Source organism: Chiloscyllium plagiosum, chromosome 12 (assembly GCF_004010195.1).
Source record: "Chiloscyllium plagiosum isolate BGI_BamShark_2017 chromosome 12, ASM401019v2, whole genome shotgun sequence".
In the NCBI taxonomy this organism is placed as follows: Eukaryota; Metazoa; Chordata; class Chondrichthyes; order Orectolobiformes; family Hemiscylliidae; genus Chiloscyllium; species Chiloscyllium plagiosum.
In genome coordinates, this window is record NC_057721.1 from 334283 (window position 1) to 355251 (window position 20969).

Below are 20969 nucleotides of genomic sequence, written 5' to 3' on the forward strand. Positions count from 1 at the left end.
GAATCAATCTAAACATCAGGTCATTGACAGAGAACACAGGGGGTTAACACCTTCAACATATTGTCTAGCTATCACCATTGTTAACAGCTAACCTGAGAATGCAACTTTAAAAAAAAAGGGGTTTTGTGATTTACACATGAAAGAAGTGAAACTATCACTGTATTCTAACAGATGAAAGGCTTAACAGACAATCAATTCTTCAATGTATAATTTCAGTTACATCACACTGCAAATTTTTGCTATAAATTCTGTTACAATCGAGCCCTCCACAATCACCTGAAGGAGCGTCTCTCCGAAAGCTAGTATGCTTCCAATTAAACCTGTTGGACTATAACCTGGTGTTGTGTGATTTTTAACTTTATAATAGCTAGCTTCTCTTCCAGTGTTCTTGCCTTTCTTTTGCAATTACCAGCTGCAATTTTATCACCAAGACGCTTCTTGCTAACATTCCTGTCACCACAGCTCTCCAGATTAAAAAAAAAGCTCTCCAGATTAAAAAAAAAATAATGTCTCTTCCACGGGAAGCTGTTCAATGTACAGCAAGCTGCTCTGTCAGCAGCTCAAATCAGCACATGCGCAGAATGAAGCACACGAAATAATCACAGCTGGAATCACACTATTGTGAACAGAGGTCTCCATAATACCATTCCTTAATTTCTCCATGACATAATAAGGAAATTGCGTCGCCAGAATGCTCGTTATCTGCAAATTACCTGTAGTTTTCTGTAATCAACTTCTTCAAACTATATCCCTCAACAGGCTCCTCTTTATAACTTGTTTTCTTACCTATTTTTGGATTCTAAGCAAATATGCAGTTGATCATGAAATGACAAATAGTCAAGGCCATGTGACATGCAGCTCGTCACCACAGCATTCCCAGTGAAAATGATAAAGTTATTCTGACTCAGCTTCCTATCAGTTCCTACCAATTAGGCTCCACTACCTTTAACCCTGCTTCTTCACAATACTGCAGACATTCAGTGATGAGATGCTTCCCCTGATCTGAAATCAATGTTTTTGCTGCCAATTTTCTCTTTCTCCCCAATTGCATAAAGCAAGTTTCGTACCAAATAAATTTGCTTTCATTCATTGACAACACCTGTGATTCTGGCCCAATTCGCCCAAATGGTCAAACATTTATTCATTGTACATTTAATCCACACTTTCTTTGCATACATCTACGTTCCTATTCATTTTTATTTCTTCAGTTATTAGTAATTCACCTCATTCACTGTTTGACCAGTTTTAGTTCTTGAAGTGTACAGAAATATGTGCATAAATGTATGAAGTTCACTCTTACTGGATTCACGCAAGAAAGGGAAGTTTTGAATTTAACCCTGAACATGCTGCTTCACATTCTTAGACCTTGTAGTAAAGACATATCTATTTCTTGCTACCCAATTGGGGAATTGCCAGGTTGGGTTGGGTTGGGGGATGGGGTTCTTCCCCCAAATGTATTTTGCTTGCAAATCCCTTTTCAACCTTGGAAATGGGCGAGTATGATGGCTCCTCTGTGGATGCCTTTGCCCTGAGGGTGGTCCAACTGCTCAGGGGGAAGTTGAGAAGAAATTTGAAATGATAATCATGCTAATGGCTTCATTAGTGATAGGAGTAGACAGGTGCTTGTGCAGTGGAAGACTTGACTCCATGACAGTATGATTCCTTCTAGGTGTTATATTGGATTAGATTCCCTACAGTGTGGAAACAGGCCCTTCAGTCCAACCAGTCCACACCGACCCACCGAAGAGTAACCCACCCAGACTCATTTCACTCTGACTAATGCACTTAACACTATGGGCAATTTAGCATGGCCAATTCACCTGACCTGCACAACTTTGGATTGTGGGAGGAAACCGGACTCCACACAGACAGTCACCCGAGGCTGTAATTGAACCTGGGACCCTGATGCTGTGAGGCAGCAGTGCTAACCACTGAGCCACCATAGGGTCAACAATGTCACAGGATAGCTGCATGGCATTCTGAAAGGGTGAACAGCCAGAGATTGTGGCCCTTGTCAGGACCAATGACATAAGAAGCAAGATAAATAAATTCTGCAAACTTTAGGAGATAGATAGGAAATAGAAAGCAGGACTTTGAAGGTAGCAATCTCTTAAATACTTTTGCTGCCAGGCTGCTTCAGTTCAGAGACATTGCTGGGGACCATTTCTGGGTCAGGTGGACCTGTACAAGTATCTGAGTATTCTTAGGAACAACACTCATGGAGAGATTTGCCAATGATGTTATGGGGATTTAAGCTGAATAGGTAGGGTAATGGAACCCTAACAAGTAGTTGTGAGGGAAAAGAAGCGGAGATGATTTCAGAAGTGAAAACATTACAAAGTCGAGTTTGAAAGGGACAGGAAACATACTTTAGATAAAAAAGAAGTGAGTTTAGCAAGGTGAAATGGAATACATTTTAATGACTGAAGAATGCAACAGGAGAGCTGAGAGCATTGATAGGTACATAGGAATAGGATATCATAGCTATGATGGAAACTTGGTGAAAGATGGATAGGATTGCTAGCCCAACATTCCTGATTTATAGAGTATTGAGACAATCTGTGGCTGGTAGTGTGGCCGAGCGGTCTAAGGCGCGGGATAAAGGCTCCAGTCTCTAAGGAGGCCTGGGTTCAAATCCCACAATTGCCATTTTAGGGGCGGCATGGTGGCTCAGTGGTTAGCACTGTTGCTTCGCAGCACCAGGGTCCCAGGTTCAATTCTGGCCTCAGGTACCTGTCTGTGTGGAGTTTGCACATTCTTCCTGAATCTGCATGGTTTTCCTCCGAGTGCTCTGGTTTCCTTCCACAATCCAAAAGATGTGCAGGTCAGGTGAACTGGCCAGGCTAAGTTGCCCATAGTGTTAGGTGCATTAATTAGAGGGTTTGGGTGGGTTATTCTTCAGAGGGTCGGTGTGTTCGGCCGAAGGGCCTGTTTCCACACTGTAGGGAATCTAATCTAATCTAAAAAGATAGAGAGGGGATTGAAGAGGAGCACAGGAGTTTTCAAAACTGATCAAGGAATCAACTACTGAAGTGAGGAGGGATGACATGAGACAGAAGGGACTAGCACTTTAGCAGCATTAAAAATGGATAAATCCGAAAGGCAGATGAGATGCATCCTGGGCTGTTGATGGAATCAGGGGAGAATATATCAGAGGTCCTGGCAGTAATTTTCAAATCCTCTGGCCACAGCTAAGGTGCCAGTGAATACAGCCTTACTTCAAAGGAGTTGGAGTATGAGTAGGGAAGTCTTACTGCAACTGCACGAGGTGCTGGTGAGACCACATCTGGAGTACTGTGAGCAGTTTTGCTCCCCTTATTTAAAGGAATCATGTCATTGCCTTGGAGGCAGCTTGGAGAAGGTACACCAGGATGATCCTCAGAATAGAAGGACTGTCGTACTAGTAAAGTTTAAACAGGTTGGGATTCTACGACTGCAGCTTAGAAGAATGAGAAATGATCTCATTGAAACATTGGATTCTTAAGGGTCTTGACAAGGTGAATGCTGAGAAGTTGTTTCCCCTCATGGGAGAGTCTAGGACCAGATGGCATAATCTCAGAATAAAGCAGTGCCAATATAAAACTGAGATGAGGAGGAATTTTTTGTCTCGGAGGGTTTAAAGTCTTTGGAACTTCTTGCCACAGAGAGCTATGGAGGCAGAATCCTGGTATATATTTAAGATATAGATAGATTCTTGATCAATCAGGGAATCAAGGATCACGAAGAAAGGGCAAGAAAGTCAACGTAAGGAATGTTGAATCAACCGCGATCGTACTGAATGCAGGAGCAGGCTCATGAGGCCAACTGTTGCTCCTATTTCTTATGATCTGATGGAGAACTGATAACTTGTCCCATCATTAACAAAAATGGAAAGTATAGACCATGAAATTAGAGGCCAATCCATCTAACCTTGATGGTGTGGATATTATTAAAAAGAATTGAGAGGCAGTGTGTATCTGCAGTTGGAAAGAGAGTGATTAAATAAATCCATGCTGACTGAAATTAGTGTTTGGCATATATGCTTGATTTTTTGAGGAGATAAGCAGGAATGTTGATGAGTGTAGTACATTTAATATAGTCTATATGGACTTTAGCAAAGCTTCTGAGAAGGTCCCATGGCAGAATGGTCAAGGAAGTGCCCATGGGATCCAAGGTAAATGAGCATGCTGGATCAAAAGCTGGGTGAGAGGCAGGAAGTTGAGGGTGATTGTAGAGGAACATTTCTGTGACTGGAAGTCTGTTTCCAGTGGGGTTCCTCAGGGCTCGGTGTTGGACTCTTGCTATTGTGGTGTGCATTAACAATTTGGACTTTAAGGAAGGGGGTAAGATGAAGAAATTGCAGATGACACAAAAATTAGTAGGGCAGCAAATAATGAGGAGGATAGCTCTAAACTGCAGGAGACTAAAGATCTGGTCTGGTGGAAGTCAACCCAGAAAAGTGTGATGTAATGCACTTCAGGTGGGCCAGCAAACTAAGGAATTACATTATGAATGGTAGGACACTGCAAAGCTTTGAAGCTCAGAGGGACTTTGGTGTGCATATCCACACATCCCTGAAGGTAGGAAGCAGGTAAATGAGATGATTAAGAAAACATATGAAATTCTAGACTTTATTAATTGAAGCATAGGTAGTTATGCTGGGACTGTATAAAGCGCTTAGGCCACACTATATGAAGGATGCGACTGCATGAGAAGGGGTGTAGAGAAAATTAACAGGATGCTGCCTGGGCTGGAGGACCTGAGTCATGAGGAAAAATTGGACAGGCTGGGGTTGTTTTCATTAGAGCAGTGCCGATTGAGAGGGGACCTAGTATAAGCAAATAAGCTATGAGGGGCATAGAAAGGGTGAAAAGGGAGGAACTTTTTCCTTTAGTACTGGTATCAATAACAAAGAAGCACAGATTTAAGTTAAAAGATAGAAGATTAAGAGTAGAGTTGAAGAAATTTTTATTTCACCCAGAAGGTGGTGACACAGTCTTGAACTCAACTCCTGAAAGGATGTTTGAGTCAGAAACTCCTGTTAAGATTTAAAGCAATATTTAGACATTCACTTCCTCTGGTATAGCCTCTAAGGCGACAGGCAAAAAGCAGGAAAATGGGATTATTGACAATGGATTGAATGGCTGTAACGGTATACTGAACATTACATATTTATCATCAATATAGTTTGAGCATGATGCACCTTCTGACTCACCACACACACTCGTAGAGATTTATAACACTGAGTAAAAACTCTAAAAGTCAGTGCATTTGCATCATGCAATCCAAACAATGTCGTATGCTGCATAATGTAAAATCTCCAATGAAGACAAAGATTGTCAGCATGGGGAAAGCGTGAGAGATTAGCATAATAAACAGTAGCAAATATAGGGCAACAGGAGTCATGTGTGACAGACACTTAAATATATGAATGATCGCTACAAACAACTGACATGGAACTTTTACTATGAAAACCCAAAAATCCATTGCATAAAACGACTCCAGTTTACAAATCCGAGGGAAACCACGGGGAGTAGATACTAATTAGAAATAAACAATTGAATGTGGAATTAATTTCAAATGAAGGTTATACCAATCAGAGTATACCAATAAATCAAGCATTTCAGCAGCTTACCAACATTTCCTCTTTCTCACTCAACTGCAAGACATTCCATTCTCTAACAAACTTAACGCAAAGGCATATTTCATCGTCTCACTCCTCACTCAATGTTAATCTGGAATTGAAATACAGAACTGGTAGAGGGAAAAAGGAGTTTATTTGTCCCACTGTGTCTGCAATACCTCCCTTAACATTTTAACAATACTTTGCTCCTTCGTTTTCCCAATAATTCTGCGCATTATTTGTATACCAACCAATCTGGGATCAGTCAATAACAATGATTTTATGAGGGGAAACCATCTTTCTGCACTAACCCTTCGAAAATCTTATTTCGAATATGGCCGTAACATAGGAACAGAAAAGTAACTCAAGAGTCGGGTCTGCCCCACCATTCAGTAAGATCACAGAAGATCAAAAACTCAATATCTTTTCCCAACCCTCTGTCCACATAACATGGAATGCCAATAGTAATCAGAAATCTATCAATCTCTACCTTAAAACACAGTCAAACACTAAGCTTCCATAATGTTCTGTGGCACAGAATTCCAAAGGTTCACAACCCTGAGTTTAAAAAAAATTCCTACAAGTGGCATTCCCGTATTTTTTTAAATTGTGCAGTGTAACTCTAGATTGTTCAAGGTCAATTAGCTGCATATCCGGTTTATGATGCAGTGATGCCAACACCATACACCAGCCAAGGTTACCATGAAGGACTCTACTTATGAATCTCTCCCTTCACATGATGACCCTTGGTATAAACCATCACTCGTCCTCTCTCTCTCTCTTACCCGAACATCTTACCCGAACCCAACCTGCCTATTCCTTTAAGTATTTTGGAAACTTCAATTAGATCGCTTGGTTCTTTGAAACTCTAGAGAGTTTCCCCAAACTGTCCCAAAAGGACAATATCCAGGAGACAATATTGTGAATCTTTATTGCACTTCATCTATGGTAATAATACATGTCCTGACCTTGGAGACTAAAACTACATACTAAAACCAGGTGTAGTCTAACCAAGCTCCTTTACAACTGAAGCAAGACTTCTCTACACCTGCACTCAAATTCTCTTGTGCTAAAAACATTTATAACTTGTTGCACCTGCATGTCAGTCTTTAGTGACTTATCAGCAAGGACATCTTTATACATTTCCACTTTTCAATCATTTACCATTTAAGAAATACTCCAAACATACTCCCAAAAATGGGAACCTCGCATTTTTCCATATTATATTCAATAAATGCCAAAATCCTGAAGCCACTTTACAGCTTCCTCTCTACATTCAAAGTCACTTAGCTTTGTATCACCCATACATTTGGCAATATTACATTTGAAGCCATAACCCGAATTATTGATAAATACAGAGGAACCTTGATTACCCGGCATTCGATTATCCGAATTTCGGATTGTCCAGACAAGATTGCAAGGTCCTGATGTTTGACTGCATTGTGTTATCTGGCATTCGATTATCCGAACAAAATACGCCTCACCCATGTTGTTCAGATAATTGAGGTTCCTCTGTATTGTGAACAGCTACGGCACAACTACTGATCCTTGTGTCCATCAGCTTTACCTTTATCAATTTTGAAGGTAATATCTTCAAAAATACTTCACCAAGTTTGTCAAATATGAGGTCCCATTTGCAAATCCATGCAGATTATGTCCAACTGAAAAAGTGTGTAAGGTACGAGTAGGTAGGGAAAGAGTTAAGTTTAGGGTTGCTTGACAGAGCCTCAGCTAGCATGACTTTGACCATATAAGAACTTGCAGTAAACAATGAGGTGCTAGAGGCAAGATTAGTGGTTTAACAAGTTAAAGAACATCCATTGCATAATGCCAGTGAACAAGGTGAGGAACATCCATCGTGTGATGCCAGATGACAATCTTTACTGTTGATGCTCAGTGATTGTATCGTCATCCAATCAATGTAGATTGGGCCTTATCTGGATGCTGCTCCCTGTAATTCCACAAGAACCTGCTGTTCGAGAGAAGACCGAGAACTCATGTCTGTGTGCATGTGGGCGATCGTTCTCTGTCCCTCCAGGGTCCAGAATAGAGGAGTGTTTGCTTTAACTGATGCTGGGATAGGGAAACGGGATGACAATATGGGCGAGCCAGATAGGAATCCAAAGAAATAGTTATGATTGGATGGTGTCAGCAATCGCCTAGAACACGACGGGACAGGCCCACAAGGCAAGATGTTAAACCATGGTCCCTCTCGGTATTCCTGTGTGTCGGAAACTGTCCCCTCATTCAATTGCTTTCTATTCTATGGACTCCTCAAATTGTAATGAGTTCAGTTGATAGACACAGTTTCATAAATGTGCTGACCAACAGGGGTTCAAATCCCTAACATTCTGACAAACGAGTTTGAATCCCCTGGGTTTCAATTGGGGTCGGAGTCCCTTGGGTCTCAACTGGGGCTTGAACCCCCTGGGTTTCAATTGGGGTTTCAACCCCCTGGGTTTCAATTGGGGTTTAAATCCCCTAATTGGGGCTTGAATCCCCTAATTGGGGTTTGAGCCCCCTGGGTTTCAATGGGGGTTTGAGTCCCCTGGGTTTCAATTGGGGTTTGAACTCCCTAATTGGGGTTTGAATCCCCTGGGCTTCAATTGGGGCTAGTGCCCCCAGACACATTACTAAGAAAAGGGGTTCAAGCCCCCGTGAGGAGGAGTAAAAGTCCCCAAGGTTAAAGGGGGTTAAAGTCTCCTAGTGGCGAAATTTGAGGCTCCAAAAAAAAACTTAGAAACCGGGAACTTCAAAAAGTACATATAAACAATATTTGGTAATTCTTAATGTTATCGCCTTTATTCCCCACATCTCCCCTTAGAAGTACTTTCGGGACAACAGAGGATTAGATAGGGTAGACAGTGAAAGTCTTTTTCCTAGGATGGTGACATCAGCTTGTAGATGGGGGCATAACTACAAATTGAGGGGTGATAGATTTAAGACAGATGCCAGAGGCATCTGAGAGTGGTAAGGGTGTGAAATGCTGTACCTGCTAATGTAGTTAACTCAGCCACATTAGGAGAATTAAACAATCCTTAGATAAGCACATGGATGATGATGGGATAGTGTAGGGGGAATGAGTTGAGAATAGTTCACATGTCAGCACAACATTGACGGCCGAAGAGCCTGTTCTGCACTGTATTGTTCTATGTTCTAACATGGTGTCACTGGGAAAAGGGGGAGAAAGTGGAGCCGGTCCGCTTGGGTCTCAACAGTAAAGTGCACTTAGTGCCAGGAAAGTGTTGTCTGGATTTTTGTGCTGTGAACTCGACTCCGCGAGTCTTTGTTCAGGGGAAGGGAAAGAGAGTGGCTTGGACTATGGCACCATGTGGTCCGCTGCAAGGGGTTTCCCTTGTTATAAGTGTAATTTCAGCGAGATGATGCAAAAAAATTACGAGAAACGCTGAAATTAAAGTTGTATTAATACTTGGGTTGAAAAAAGATGTTTCAATGTAAATTGTACCATGCTGAGTATGTTTGATATTAAATACTTTAGTTTGTAAAATACTGGTTCAGAAAATCCTTTTATGTAACAGTTTTGCCTTATTTGAATCAGGACCTCAATTCAATGTGTTTTGTGGTCTATGTAATAGGGCAGATTTTGTTTAACCATCTTTGTGTTTCAAGACATCCAGCACTTCCTCCTCTGAAATTTGGACATTTTGCAAAGTGTCACCCTACAGTGTATATCTTCCATATCCTTTTCCACAGTAAATACTGATGCAAAATACTCGTTTAATATCTCCCCCATTTTCTGCGGCTCCACACAAAAGGCCGCCTTGCTGATCTTTGAGGGGCCCTATTCTCTCCATAGTTACCCTTTTGCCATCCCTTTACCTGCGAACATCTGCCTCCAATCAGCTTTTGAAAGTTCTTGCCTAATACCATCAAAATTGACCTTTCTCCAATTTAGAATTTCAACTTTTAGATCTGGTCTATCCTTTTCCATCACTATTTTAAATCTAGCAGAATTATGGTCGCTGGCCCCAAAGTGCTCCCCCACTGACACCTCAGTCACCTGCCCTGCCTTATTTCCCAAGAGTAGGTCAAGTTTTGCACCTTCTGTAATAGGTACATCTATACTGAATCAGAAACTTTTCTTGCACACACTTAACAAATTCCTCTCCATCTAAGCCCTTAACACTATGGTAGTGCCAGTCTATGTTTGGAAAGTTAAAATCCTCTACCACAACCACCCTATTATTCTTACAGATAGCTGAGATCTCCTTACAAATTTGTTTCTCAATTTCCCTCTGACTATTAGGACCAATAAGGTGATCGTCCCTTTCTTATTTCTCAGTTCCACCCAAATAACTTTCCTGGATGTATTTCCAGGAATATCCTCCCTCAGCACAGCCGTAATGCTATCCCTTATCAAAAACGCCACTCCCCCTCCTCTCTTGCCTCCCTTTCTATCCTTCCTGTAGCATTTGCATCCTGGAACATTAAGCTGCCAATCATCCCCATCCCTGAGCCATGTTTCTGTAACTGCTATGATATCCCAGTCCCATGCTCCTAACCATGCCCTGAGTTCATCTGCCTTCCCTTGCATTGAAATAAATGCAGTTTAATTTATTAGTCCTACCTTGTCCCTGCCTGCCCTGACTGTTTGACTCGCTTCTGTTCTCAACCATATCAGTCTCAGATTGATCTCTTTCCTCACTATCTCCCTGGGATCCTCCCTCCACTTTACTAGTTTAAATCCTCCCCCCCCTTACTAGTTTAAATCCTGCCGAGCAGCTCCCTGCCAGTATATTAGTCCCCTTCCAATTTAGGTGCAATCCGTCCTTCTTGTACAGGTCACTTCTACCCCAAAAGAGATTCCAATGATCCAAAAGTGTGAATCCTTCTCCCATACACCAGCTCCTCAGCCCTGCATTCATCTGCTCTATCCTCCTATCCTGCCCTCACTAGCTCGTAGCACCAGGAGTAATCCAGATATTACTACTCTCGAGGGCCTCCTTTTTCAATTCCTGCCTAATTCTATGTAATCTCCCTTCAGACTCTCAACCTTTTCCCTTCCTATGTTGTTGGTTCCAATATGGACAATGACCTCTTGCTGGCCCCTCTCCCCCGTGAGAGCATTCAGCACCCTCTCTGAGACATCCTTGATCCTGACACCAGGGAAGCAACACACCAATCTGATTTTTCACTGCTGGCCACAGAAACGTCTGTCTATACCTCAGACCAGAGAACCCCCTAACACAATTGATCTCTTGGAATCTGACATATCTCTTGTTGCATTAGAGCCAGTCTCAATACCAGAAACTTGGCTGTTTGTGCTACGTTCCCCCGAGAATCTATCCACACCCCCTACATTTTCCAAAAAAGCATACTTGTTTGAAATGGGTATAGCCACAAAAGACTCCTGCACTAGCTGCCTCCTTTGTTACCTTTCCTGGAGTTAACCCATCTCTGTGACTGTATCTGAGACTTTCCCCCCTTCCTATAACTGCCATCCATCACATACTGTTGTTCTTACAAATTCCTGTGTTTCTAACTGTCTCTCTAACCGATCTATTCGATCTAATAAGATTCGCAACCAACAGCATTTATGGCAGATATAATCTGCTGCAATCCTTAAGGCATTATGGAGGGCTTTAATTAAATAATGGGGACTGAAAGACCAAGCGAACAATGATGTGAAAAAGCAAAGGGAGGAGAAGTAAAGACAGAAAGAGAACAATAAAGGAAATGAGAATCAAAGTATGGCAAGAAGAATGGAACATTAAATTTAATTGTACTCAAAGGACAAGATGAGAAGTTGTGGGGAAAAAAGACGGAACTAAATGCATTCTATCAGAATGTGAAAAACATTTGCACCAGGACTGGTAAATGGGCAGCATTAATGGAACTATGCAGATAATATCTAATTTCCATTTGATGATATGGCTGCAGGAGTGATCAAGTCTGGGACTTGAATATTAAGGGACATTCAACATTCAGGAAGAATAGGCTAAAAGGTAAAAAGGGGTGAGGTGGCTCTACTAATAATGGGTGAGGTCAATATACTGAAAAGAAAGAATCTTATGAATTAAGATATGGGTAACAAACACTGGTGGGAGTTTCTTCGAGGCCACCAAACAGTAATGGTAATGTGGGACACTATGAATTAGAAAGCTGAAAAGGCTTGTAACCAAGATAATGCAGGAATTATGGAGGATTTCAATCTACATATAAATTGGGTAAACCTAATTAGCAGTATTTCTGTGGAAGATAAATTCCTGAATGCAGACTAGATAGTTTTTCAAACAGTATTTTCTTATCATTCATTTGTGTATTGAGGGTATTATTGCCTATCCCAAACGGCGGTTAAGAGTCAACCACATTGCGGTGGATCTGGAGTCACATATCGTCCAGATCAGGTCAAGATGGCAGTTTCCTTCCCTGGAGGACATCAATGAACCAGATGTTGAGGAATTAACTAGAAAATAAAAAGGATTAATTAAAATTCTTTTGTAAAGGAACTCTGAGGGAAGAATGACTCTAATTTGAAGCAATTTTACATTAAGTCTGTATGTGATCCAGTTGGTCCAAAACTACACTAAAAGATATGTTGGCGGACAATGCTTGGAACTATGCATAACTTATTTGTGTTTGTAGTAATGGCAGAAACATGATTGCTGTTTCATTTTTTTAAAGTTTTTTTTTGTGCCTTGAAGACTGGAGGACCGTTTGTTTACTTGCACTTTAATGAGGTTTTATAACCTTTGAAGTGAAATGATGGTATGAAATAAAATTAATGGCTTAGTGGAAAAAGAAAGAAGAAGAAATCTGTCTCATTGCTTAATGACAAGAATTTATGAAAATATACAGAAAAATTCAGAAGTTATGGATGTATGTATGCCAAAGAGTGGAGACAAGAGTGCTGAACTTTCTAGTAAGACATCTACAAAACAACAAGTTTACAGAATTCATGCACTTGCTCTGAAGTTAACGCAAGAGTTTAGTTTATAGTTTATAGTTTCTTTTGAATGAGTATCGAAGCAATACCAGCTGAAGAAAAGCATCTAATGAACCTATAGAAATTTGCCAGAAAGAGTAAAAAGTCTTGGATTGGAGATAGTGGTGAATCTCACTAGAGTCTTAATTGGCAAGGAGACTACTGAAACAGAAAGAATTAAGAGCATTTGAATTCCTTCTTGTTGTCAAGCTTTTTGTTGACTACTACAGTCATGTTTGTCTTATTTAATAAACATTTCACTTGGTGTTAAATATACTGGCAGATTCTTCTGCAGCAACAATCTAAGTTAATTATTTATATGCTGAGCTCAAATGTAATATTTCTGATTTTGATGACAGAAAACTAGGTGGCATGTGACTTTTGAGGAGGAATGGATTAAAGGAAAGTTATTGAAAGAGGATTTGAGTGAATGAATAAAGAAATATTGCTATCATTATATATAGCCTTGGTGACATGCAGCTGGGAAAGATATACCTGACATAGAGGGAGTGAACAAAGCTGCATCAGGTGGACTCCTAGTTTGGCTGGTTGTCTATGAGAGATTGAGTAGAGTCATAGAGATGTACAGCATGGAAACAGACCCTTCGGTCCAACCGGTCCATGCCGACCAGATATCTTTAGAGTACAAAGGATGGGAGATGGTCTTATTGAAACATACAAAAGTTTATAGGTGAAGGATGTTCCTTTGTGGGAGTCAGGGGATTTGATAGCCAAGACTCTCAAATGCAGAATAAACAACACAATATATAAGATCAAGATGAGGAGGGCAATGAATCCTCGAAATGGTCCACCCCAAAGGCATGTTGAGGGTCAGTGGCTGAGAATAGTCAAGACACAGATTGTTAGATTTTTAATATTAACAACAGCAAGAGATATAGCGATAATGTGGAAAAATGATGTTGATGTAGAAACTCAGTTCACAGATGGGCAGGACTGGCAGCTTAATGTTTCAGGATACAAATGCTCCAGGAAGGATAGAAAGGGAGGCAAAAGAGGAGGGGGAGTGGCGTTTTTGATAAGGGATAGCATTACAGCTGTGCTGGGGGAGGATATTCCTGGAAATACATCCAGGAATGTTATTTGGGTGGAACTGAGAAATAAGAAAGGGATGTTCACCTTATTGGGATTGTATTATAGACCCTTTAACAGCCAGAGAGAAATTGAGAAACAAACTTGTAAGGAGATCTCAGCTATCAGTAAGAATAATAGGGTGGTTATGGTAGAGGATTTTAACTTTCCAAACACAGACTGGGACTGCCATAGTGTTAAGGGTTTAGATGGAGAGGAATTTGTTAAGTGTGTACAAAACAGTTTTCTGATTCAGTATGTGGATGTACCTACTAGAGAAGGTGCAAAACTTGACCTACTCATGGGAAATAAGGCAGGGCAGGTGACAGAGGCATCAGTGGGGGAGCACTTTGGGGCCAGCGACCATAATTCTATTAGATTTAAAATAGTGATGGAAAAGGATAGACCAGATCTAAAAGTTGAAGTTCTAAATTGGAGAAAGGTCAATTTTGACGGTATTAGGCAGGAACTTTCAGAAGCTGATTGAGGGCAGATGTTGGCAGGTAAAGGGACGGCTGGAAAATGGGTATCCTTCAGAAATGAGATAACGAGAATCCAGAGAAAGTATATTCCTGTTCAGGTGAAAGGAAAGACTGGCAGGTATAGGAAATGCTGGATGACTAAAGAAATTGAGGGTTTGGTTTAAAGAAAGGAAACATATGTCAGGTATAGACAGGATAGATCAAGTGAATCCTTCGAAGAGGATAAAGGCAGTAGGAATATACTTAAGAGGGAAATCAGGAGGGCAAAAAGGGGACATGAGATAGCTTTGGCAAACAGAATTAAGGAGAATCCAAAGGGTTTTTACAAATACATTAAGGACAAAAGGGTAACTAGGGACAGAATAGGGCCCCTCAAAGATTCCTGAAGAAGTGCTCATGCCCGAAACGTCAATTCTCCTGCTCCTCGGATGCTGCCTGACCTGCTGCGCTTTTCCAGCAACACATTTTCAGCTTTCACCCCTCAAAGATCAGCAAGGCAGCCTTTGTGTGGAGCCACAGAAAATGGGGGAGATACTAAACGAGTATTTTGCATCAGTATTTACTGCGGAAAAGGATATGGAAGATACAGAATGTAGGAAAATAGATGGTGACTTCTTCCAAAATGTCCATATTACAGAGGAAGACATGCTGGATGTCTTGAAACACATAAAGGTAGATAAATCCCAAGGACCTGGTCAGGTGTTTCCTAGAATTCTGTGGGAAGCTAGAGAAGTGATTGCTGGGCCTCTTGCTGAGATATTTGCATCATCGATAGTCACAGGTGAGGTGCCAGAAGACTGGAGGTTTGCTAATGTGATGCCATTGTTTAAGAAGGGTGGTAAGGCAAGCCGGTAACTATAGACCAGTCAGCCTGACGTCAGTGGTGGGCAAGTTGTTGGGGGGGCTTCCTGAGGGACAGAATGTACATGTACTTGGAAAGGTAAGGACTGATTTGGGATAGTCAACATGGCTTTGTGTGTGGGAAAACATGTCTCACAAACTTGATTGAGTTTTTCAAAGAAGTGACAAAGAAGATTGGTGAGGGCAGAGCAGTAGATGTGATCTATATGGACTTCAGTAAGGTGTTCAATGAGGTTCCCCAGGAGAGACTGGTTAGCAAGGTTAGATCTCACAGGACACAGGAAGAACTAGCCATGTGGATACAGAACTGGCTCAAAGGTAGAAGACAGAGGGTTGTTTTTCAGACTGGACACCTGTGACCAGTGGAGTGCCACAAGGATCGGTGCTGGGTCCTCTACTTTTTGTCATTTATACAAATGATTTGGATGTGAGCACAAGAGGTACAGTTAGTAAGTTTGCAGATGGCACCAAAATTGGAGGTGTGGTGGACAGCAAAGAAGATTACAACAGAATCTTGATCAGATGGGCCACTGGGCTGAAAAGTGCCAGATGGAGGTTAATTCAGATAAATGCAAGGTGCTGCATTTTGGAAAAGCAAATCTTAGCAGGACTTATACACTTAATGGTAAGGACCTAGGGAGTGTTGCTGAACAAAGAGACCTTGGAGTGCAGATTCATAGCTCCATGAAAGTAGAGTCGCAGGTAGATAGGATAGTGAGGAAGGCGTTTGGTATGGTTTCCTTTATTGTTCAGAGTATTGAGTACTGGAGTTGGAAGGTCATGTTGCAGCTGTACAGGACATTGGTTAGGCCACTGTTGGAATATTGCGTGCAATTCCTATTGGAAAGATGTTGTGAAACTTGAAAGGGTTCAGAAAAGATTTACAAGGATGTTGCCACAGTTGGAGGATTTGAGCTATAGGGAGAGGCTGAACAGGCTCGGGCTGTTTTCTCTGGAGCATCGGAGGCTGAGGGGTGACATTATTTTGTAAATCTCCATAAGGAGGGGCAGAGATAGGATAAATAGACAAAGCCTTTTCCCTGGGGTCAGGGAGTCCAGAACTTGAGGGCATAGGTTTAAGGAGGGCGGGGAACGATATAAAAGAGACCTATGGGGCAACTTTTTCACACAGAGGATGGTATGCGTATGGCTTGTGCTGCCAGAGGAAGTGTAGGAGGCTGGTACAATTGCAACATTTAAAAGGCATTTGGATGGCATATGAACAGGAAGGGTTTGGAGGGATATGGGCCGGGTCTGGCAGGTGGGACTAGATGGGGTTGGGATATCTGGTTGGCATTGACGGATTGGACCAAAGGGTCTGTTTCCACGCTGTACATCTCTATGTCCTAATTAAATGGCAGAGCAGGCACGATGAGCCGAGTAGCCCACTCCTGATTTTATTTCCGAAGTACATAACTGTTTTTCCATGCATTCCAATGTCTTTCCATTACATACATACTTGCACTTTTCCTTCTCAAGTGATTACCACACACCTCACTTAAGCTTTTCATTAGCTTATTCCTTTTTAACTCCACCTTGCTGTTTGCCACATTCTCTCCTCTTTGCATCATCAGCAAACTGGACATTGGAAATACAAATCCAAAGCATCTCCACAGATTGAGAAATGTTGGCATAGCCGTGAGCATGAGATACACCAGTTGATTCATGTAACTTGTTTCCTCACCATTAATCACTTTTCTTTTCAATTGCAATATTTCCCTAACATGGTTCAATTTTTGCCACAACCCTGAGAGGCAGGTGATCTGTCCATATTGCTTTTCAAAAGTTTCTATAAGATGAATGTATCTCTCAGGCTGGTTTACTTGCCAGTTACCTGAACTATTCTGAATCAAAGGTGAATGAGAAGTAGAAATACTCAGAGCTAATGTTATTCAAGAGCCTCTTTTGGTAAGCTCACTATTGTTTACACATCCTCAAAATATCTGATCAACAACTCTACTCATCTTAGCAAACCACCCAATCACAGGCATGTGAAAATTCCATTGTTCCAATACCAAACACATGATGCCTCAAGGCTGAATCATTGCAACCCCTTCCATAAAAACAAAGATTTAATCTAATTTGGAATTAATTCCAAATAGCCTTCTACCAGATACTAGTTCCAAAGTAATCTGTAACACAAGATAAAAAAATCCTCTTTATGCAATTCTGACATCAGTTTTTTGACTCTAATCAAATTTCCATGGGCAATATCTCAGAGGATTGCTTTTGATGTCCAAAGAAATCTATCAGCTTAGTTTCCTGGATCTATTCTCATTAGGCCAATGCGTCAAAGGATGATCAAGTAATCAGCTTCATCAGTGCTCTTGTAGGATTAGAACTTACTCATAGAATAACAACATTTTCAAAAGGCAGGATTCACTTACCTGTGCTTCCACCGTGGGGATCGTGATCTTGAGCGAACCATTGTACCAAGAAATTAGCTACCCCTTCAGCTGTGCCTATAATGAACGTACAAATACATCAGAACATTTTGCTTCACAGAATAGTATGGACACACAGATTAGCATTATGAAGACAAGGACTGGAAGTCCTGCAATGTGGAACTATAAGAACACATAGTTCCTTTATGTCCAGAACTAGAGACGATTATGTTATGTTTTTGTTCTGGCTAGTTATCATCTACACAGCGCAGTGATGGGAAAATACAGTAGAATGAATAACATTCAGAACTCTTACAAAAGCAAAATGACAAGATGTTGGAAATCAAAAGCAAGAAAATCTCAACAGGATAGGCAGCGTCTGCTGAAGGAAGAGAGCTAACATTTCAGGTCACATCAGAACTGGAGAGAGATAAAAGCTTAAGAGCTTTAAGACAGTAGAACTGTTGGAAATACATATCTATATTTAGGGACTATGTGAAAAGCTGGAAGACAACCAACCATTTAAACACTTGCTGAATTAAACAGGCTTTAACCAAGGTTTGCAGGGAACCTATGTGGCTTTTTCCAAATTCAGCTAACAGTTTGATGTGGGCTATGCTCCAACTGCTAACTGCATAAAGTCACTTTGAAAAAAGTTCTTAGGGAGCTAACAGATGGGATTTGTTGTCCTTATTTACCAAAAAACCCAGTTCTGAAAGAGACCATAGAGTCCCAAGGCTCAGTTAAATGAGAAAGTCTTTCTGGATTTGGTTTCGTACTCATTAAAGTAGGGAGTCATATGGAAGAAAACCTCCAAAAGCTGTTGTAAGGCCACTTGTTTCCTTCTCTTTTTTCTACGAAGTGGTTGAGAACCTGAGGAAGTTTCCACCTCTCAGTATTTTGATTACTTTGTAATTCCTGAAAAAGCTGGATTGAGATCACTATCCGAAGAGTTGGATCCAGCTTGATTTCCACCTAAACCGAAGTCTTGTTTGGGAAAACATTCCATAAATCTATAGCTGTCAATAATTCACTCGTCAACAAGATGTGAGGTGCACTTCATTGAATCTCATCTTTTGTTTGTCAGACCAACGGGTACTTTTCTTTGCTCATTTTTAAATATCATTTAGAGTCATAGAGACGTATAACATGAAACTCAGTCCAACTCATCCACGCCAACCAGATATCCTAAATTAATCAAGTCTCATTTGCTTACTATCCCTCTGTATCCTTCCTGATCTACCCATCTAGATGCCTTCCATACATGCACCACCCTCTGCATGAAAAGCTGCTCCTTAGGTCCCTTTTTAAATCTTTTTCCTTTCACCTTAAACCTATTCCCCCTAGTTTTGGACTCTTGCTACCCTGGGGAAAAGACCTTGGCTACTCAGCTGATCTATGCCCCTCATGATTTTATAAACCTCTATAGGGTCAGCCCTCAGCCCCGGACGCTCTGGGAAAAACGGTCTTAGCCTATTGAGCCTCCCCTTATAGCTCAAATCCCCTAACCCTGGCAAACCTTTCCTAAACCCTTTCAAGTATCATAACATCCTGATGGAGGGCTCTTGCCCGAAACGTCGATTCTCCTGCTGCTCGGATGCTGCCTGACCCGCCGTGCTTTTCCAGCAACACAGTCTCTCGACTCTGATCTCACCAGTCGTCACTTTCTCCTGTGATCAGGGATCCGCAGAGTCGGCGCATCCTTCCTGTCCTCTGAGCGTGCCTGATCCGAGATTAAAAGGCGGTATAATTTTAATCCCGCACCATACTTGGGAATTAACCAGCCTTTTGCTTGTACTAAAAAAAAGAAATTAGTTATTTTTGAGTTTATTGAAGGAGGCTGGTGAAAGTATTATTTTGTGAGCAAAAAGAAATGGAAAACGCTCGGTCATTTGGGCATTAACATTAACATTTTGTGCAGCGTTGTGATTTTGAGGAGGAGTTGGGATTCCTCCCATTCCAGCTGGGGGATGCAAAAGGTCAGTGATTGGTTTGGAAGGCAGGGAGTTTGAGTAAGGAAAGGTTCAAGGACGCCACATCCCAAACAGACCCGAGCGGAGAAACCATTTGAACGGCACTTTCAAAAATAAAGAGAGACAATCCAGTGCCAACTCCAGTGGGCGCCCGGATGTAGCGGTTGAGCGGCCCCTCGGGCTGCTCGCTCCCTCGGGCGGGCTCAGGGTGAAGCTCCGTCTCTTAACACGCACCGCGAGGAGAAGGCCCAGACTGACCGTGTGAACGTCCCCAGATCCGCGACGCCGCTGCCTCCCCTCGGCGATCGTTAACCCCGTTCGCTCACTCGCTCGACCGGAAACTGATCCGGCGAAGTGCTGACCTCTGACCCTCCCCCCCCCGCACCGACAACTTCCGCGCTGTCGTTCTGCGCGCCCCCCTCTCCAATCCGGAGGCCAGCTCCGTACGCATGCGCTGTCCGGCAGCCCGGGCGGGCGCATGCGCATTGTTGCAAGCCTTGGCTGCTCTCGCTCGCGACGTTCAGTGATTGAGTGGTCATTCGGTTGCGCATCAAGGGAAATATCTCCGTCATGTCTCACTCAAGGCAGCTGGTGCTAACTTGCTTTGTTGTCTGCATCAGATTGCAGAGAGAGCAGATAGGAGCTTTTGACATTGCAAAGGAAAAGCGAGAATCGAAAAAGCGTAGACGTGGAGAGGTTGATATTTCTCTTGAGTCCAGGTTCAGAATTAGAGAGTTAAAATCTATAGTGTTGCACATTATTACACTACTGGAAAAAGAGTTAACATCTCCACGGCTGCTGCTCAACCTGCTGAGTTTCTCCAGCAATTTGTTTTTGTTAGTTCAGATCTCCAATTTCCACAGTGTTATATTATTACCTTGCCACACATCTGAAGCAATAAAATAGCAGAAAGGTCGGGAAATATTCACTTCTGTTCAGTTTTATTTAGGGGGCCGAAAACAAGGTTTAGAGAGGTTGGATATGTTTCGCCCCTTTATCTAAAAGCTTGTACACAGTGTTCCAATGGACATGGTTTGGATGATTGCCACCACAGACCAGTGGAGCACAGACAGAACTGCATGATGCAGAGGAACAAAAAGATTGTTTCACACCCTGTGTTGTCGTTCCTACCAGAATGTAGGAGTTGGCACACTCAGCTGAATTTCTACTCCACCATTGCAACTCAATCCTTTCAATTTTTAATTCACGCTCCAGCCTCTCTGAAGCAATCTTCAGCATCTTCAGGTAATCTGACCTCAGGATGAAGGGGACAATTGTTTTATAGTTGCCAAAATACATGCCCTCACTCTTCCTATAATTTCCGAAGCGTCGAATCTCCTGTTCCCTGGATGCTGCCTGACCTGCTGTGCTGTTCCAGCAATAAAGTTTCAACAATTGTTTTATAGTTGCCAAAATACATGCCCTCACTCTTCCTATAATTTACTTTGGTCATAAATGCTCGTCATTGATTGGAGATCCATGCTGAAATGGTGACCTGATTGTTCCCACTGCCTGGGATTATCTTTCTTCTTGATGCCGCACCTTTCGATTAGATTAGATTAGTGTGGAAACAGGCCCTTCGGCCCAACAAGTCCACACCGACCCTCCGAAGAGTAACCCACTCAGACCCAT

At 41.9% G+C, this 20969-nt stretch overlaps 1 protein-coding gene across 3 annotated transcripts in view; it reads right to left on the bottom strand.

Annotated features, from left to right (window-relative positions):
• The window catches only part of LOC122554874 (BCLAF1 and THRAP3 family member 3-like), a 57689-nt gene extending 37976 nt beyond the window's left edge, over positions 1–19713 (bottom strand). The window contains exons 1-3 of one of the 3 annotated variants that reach the window (XM_043700230.1): positions 19596–19713; positions 17368–17442; positions 11872–12029 (exon numbers count right to left, since the gene is read on the bottom strand). In XM_043700230.1, the coding sequence (XP_043556165.1) occupies positions 11872–11878 (7 nt within the window). In that variant the 5' untranslated portion in view covers positions 11879–12029; positions 17368–17442; positions 19596–19713. Of the gene's footprint in view, positions 1–11871; positions 12030–17367; positions 17443–19018; positions 19162–19595 lie in introns of all 3 variants that reach the window. The other 2 variants (XM_043700228.1, XM_043700227.1) reach the window with 2 other exon arrangements.
• Positions 19714–20969: the final 1256 nt, after the last annotated feature.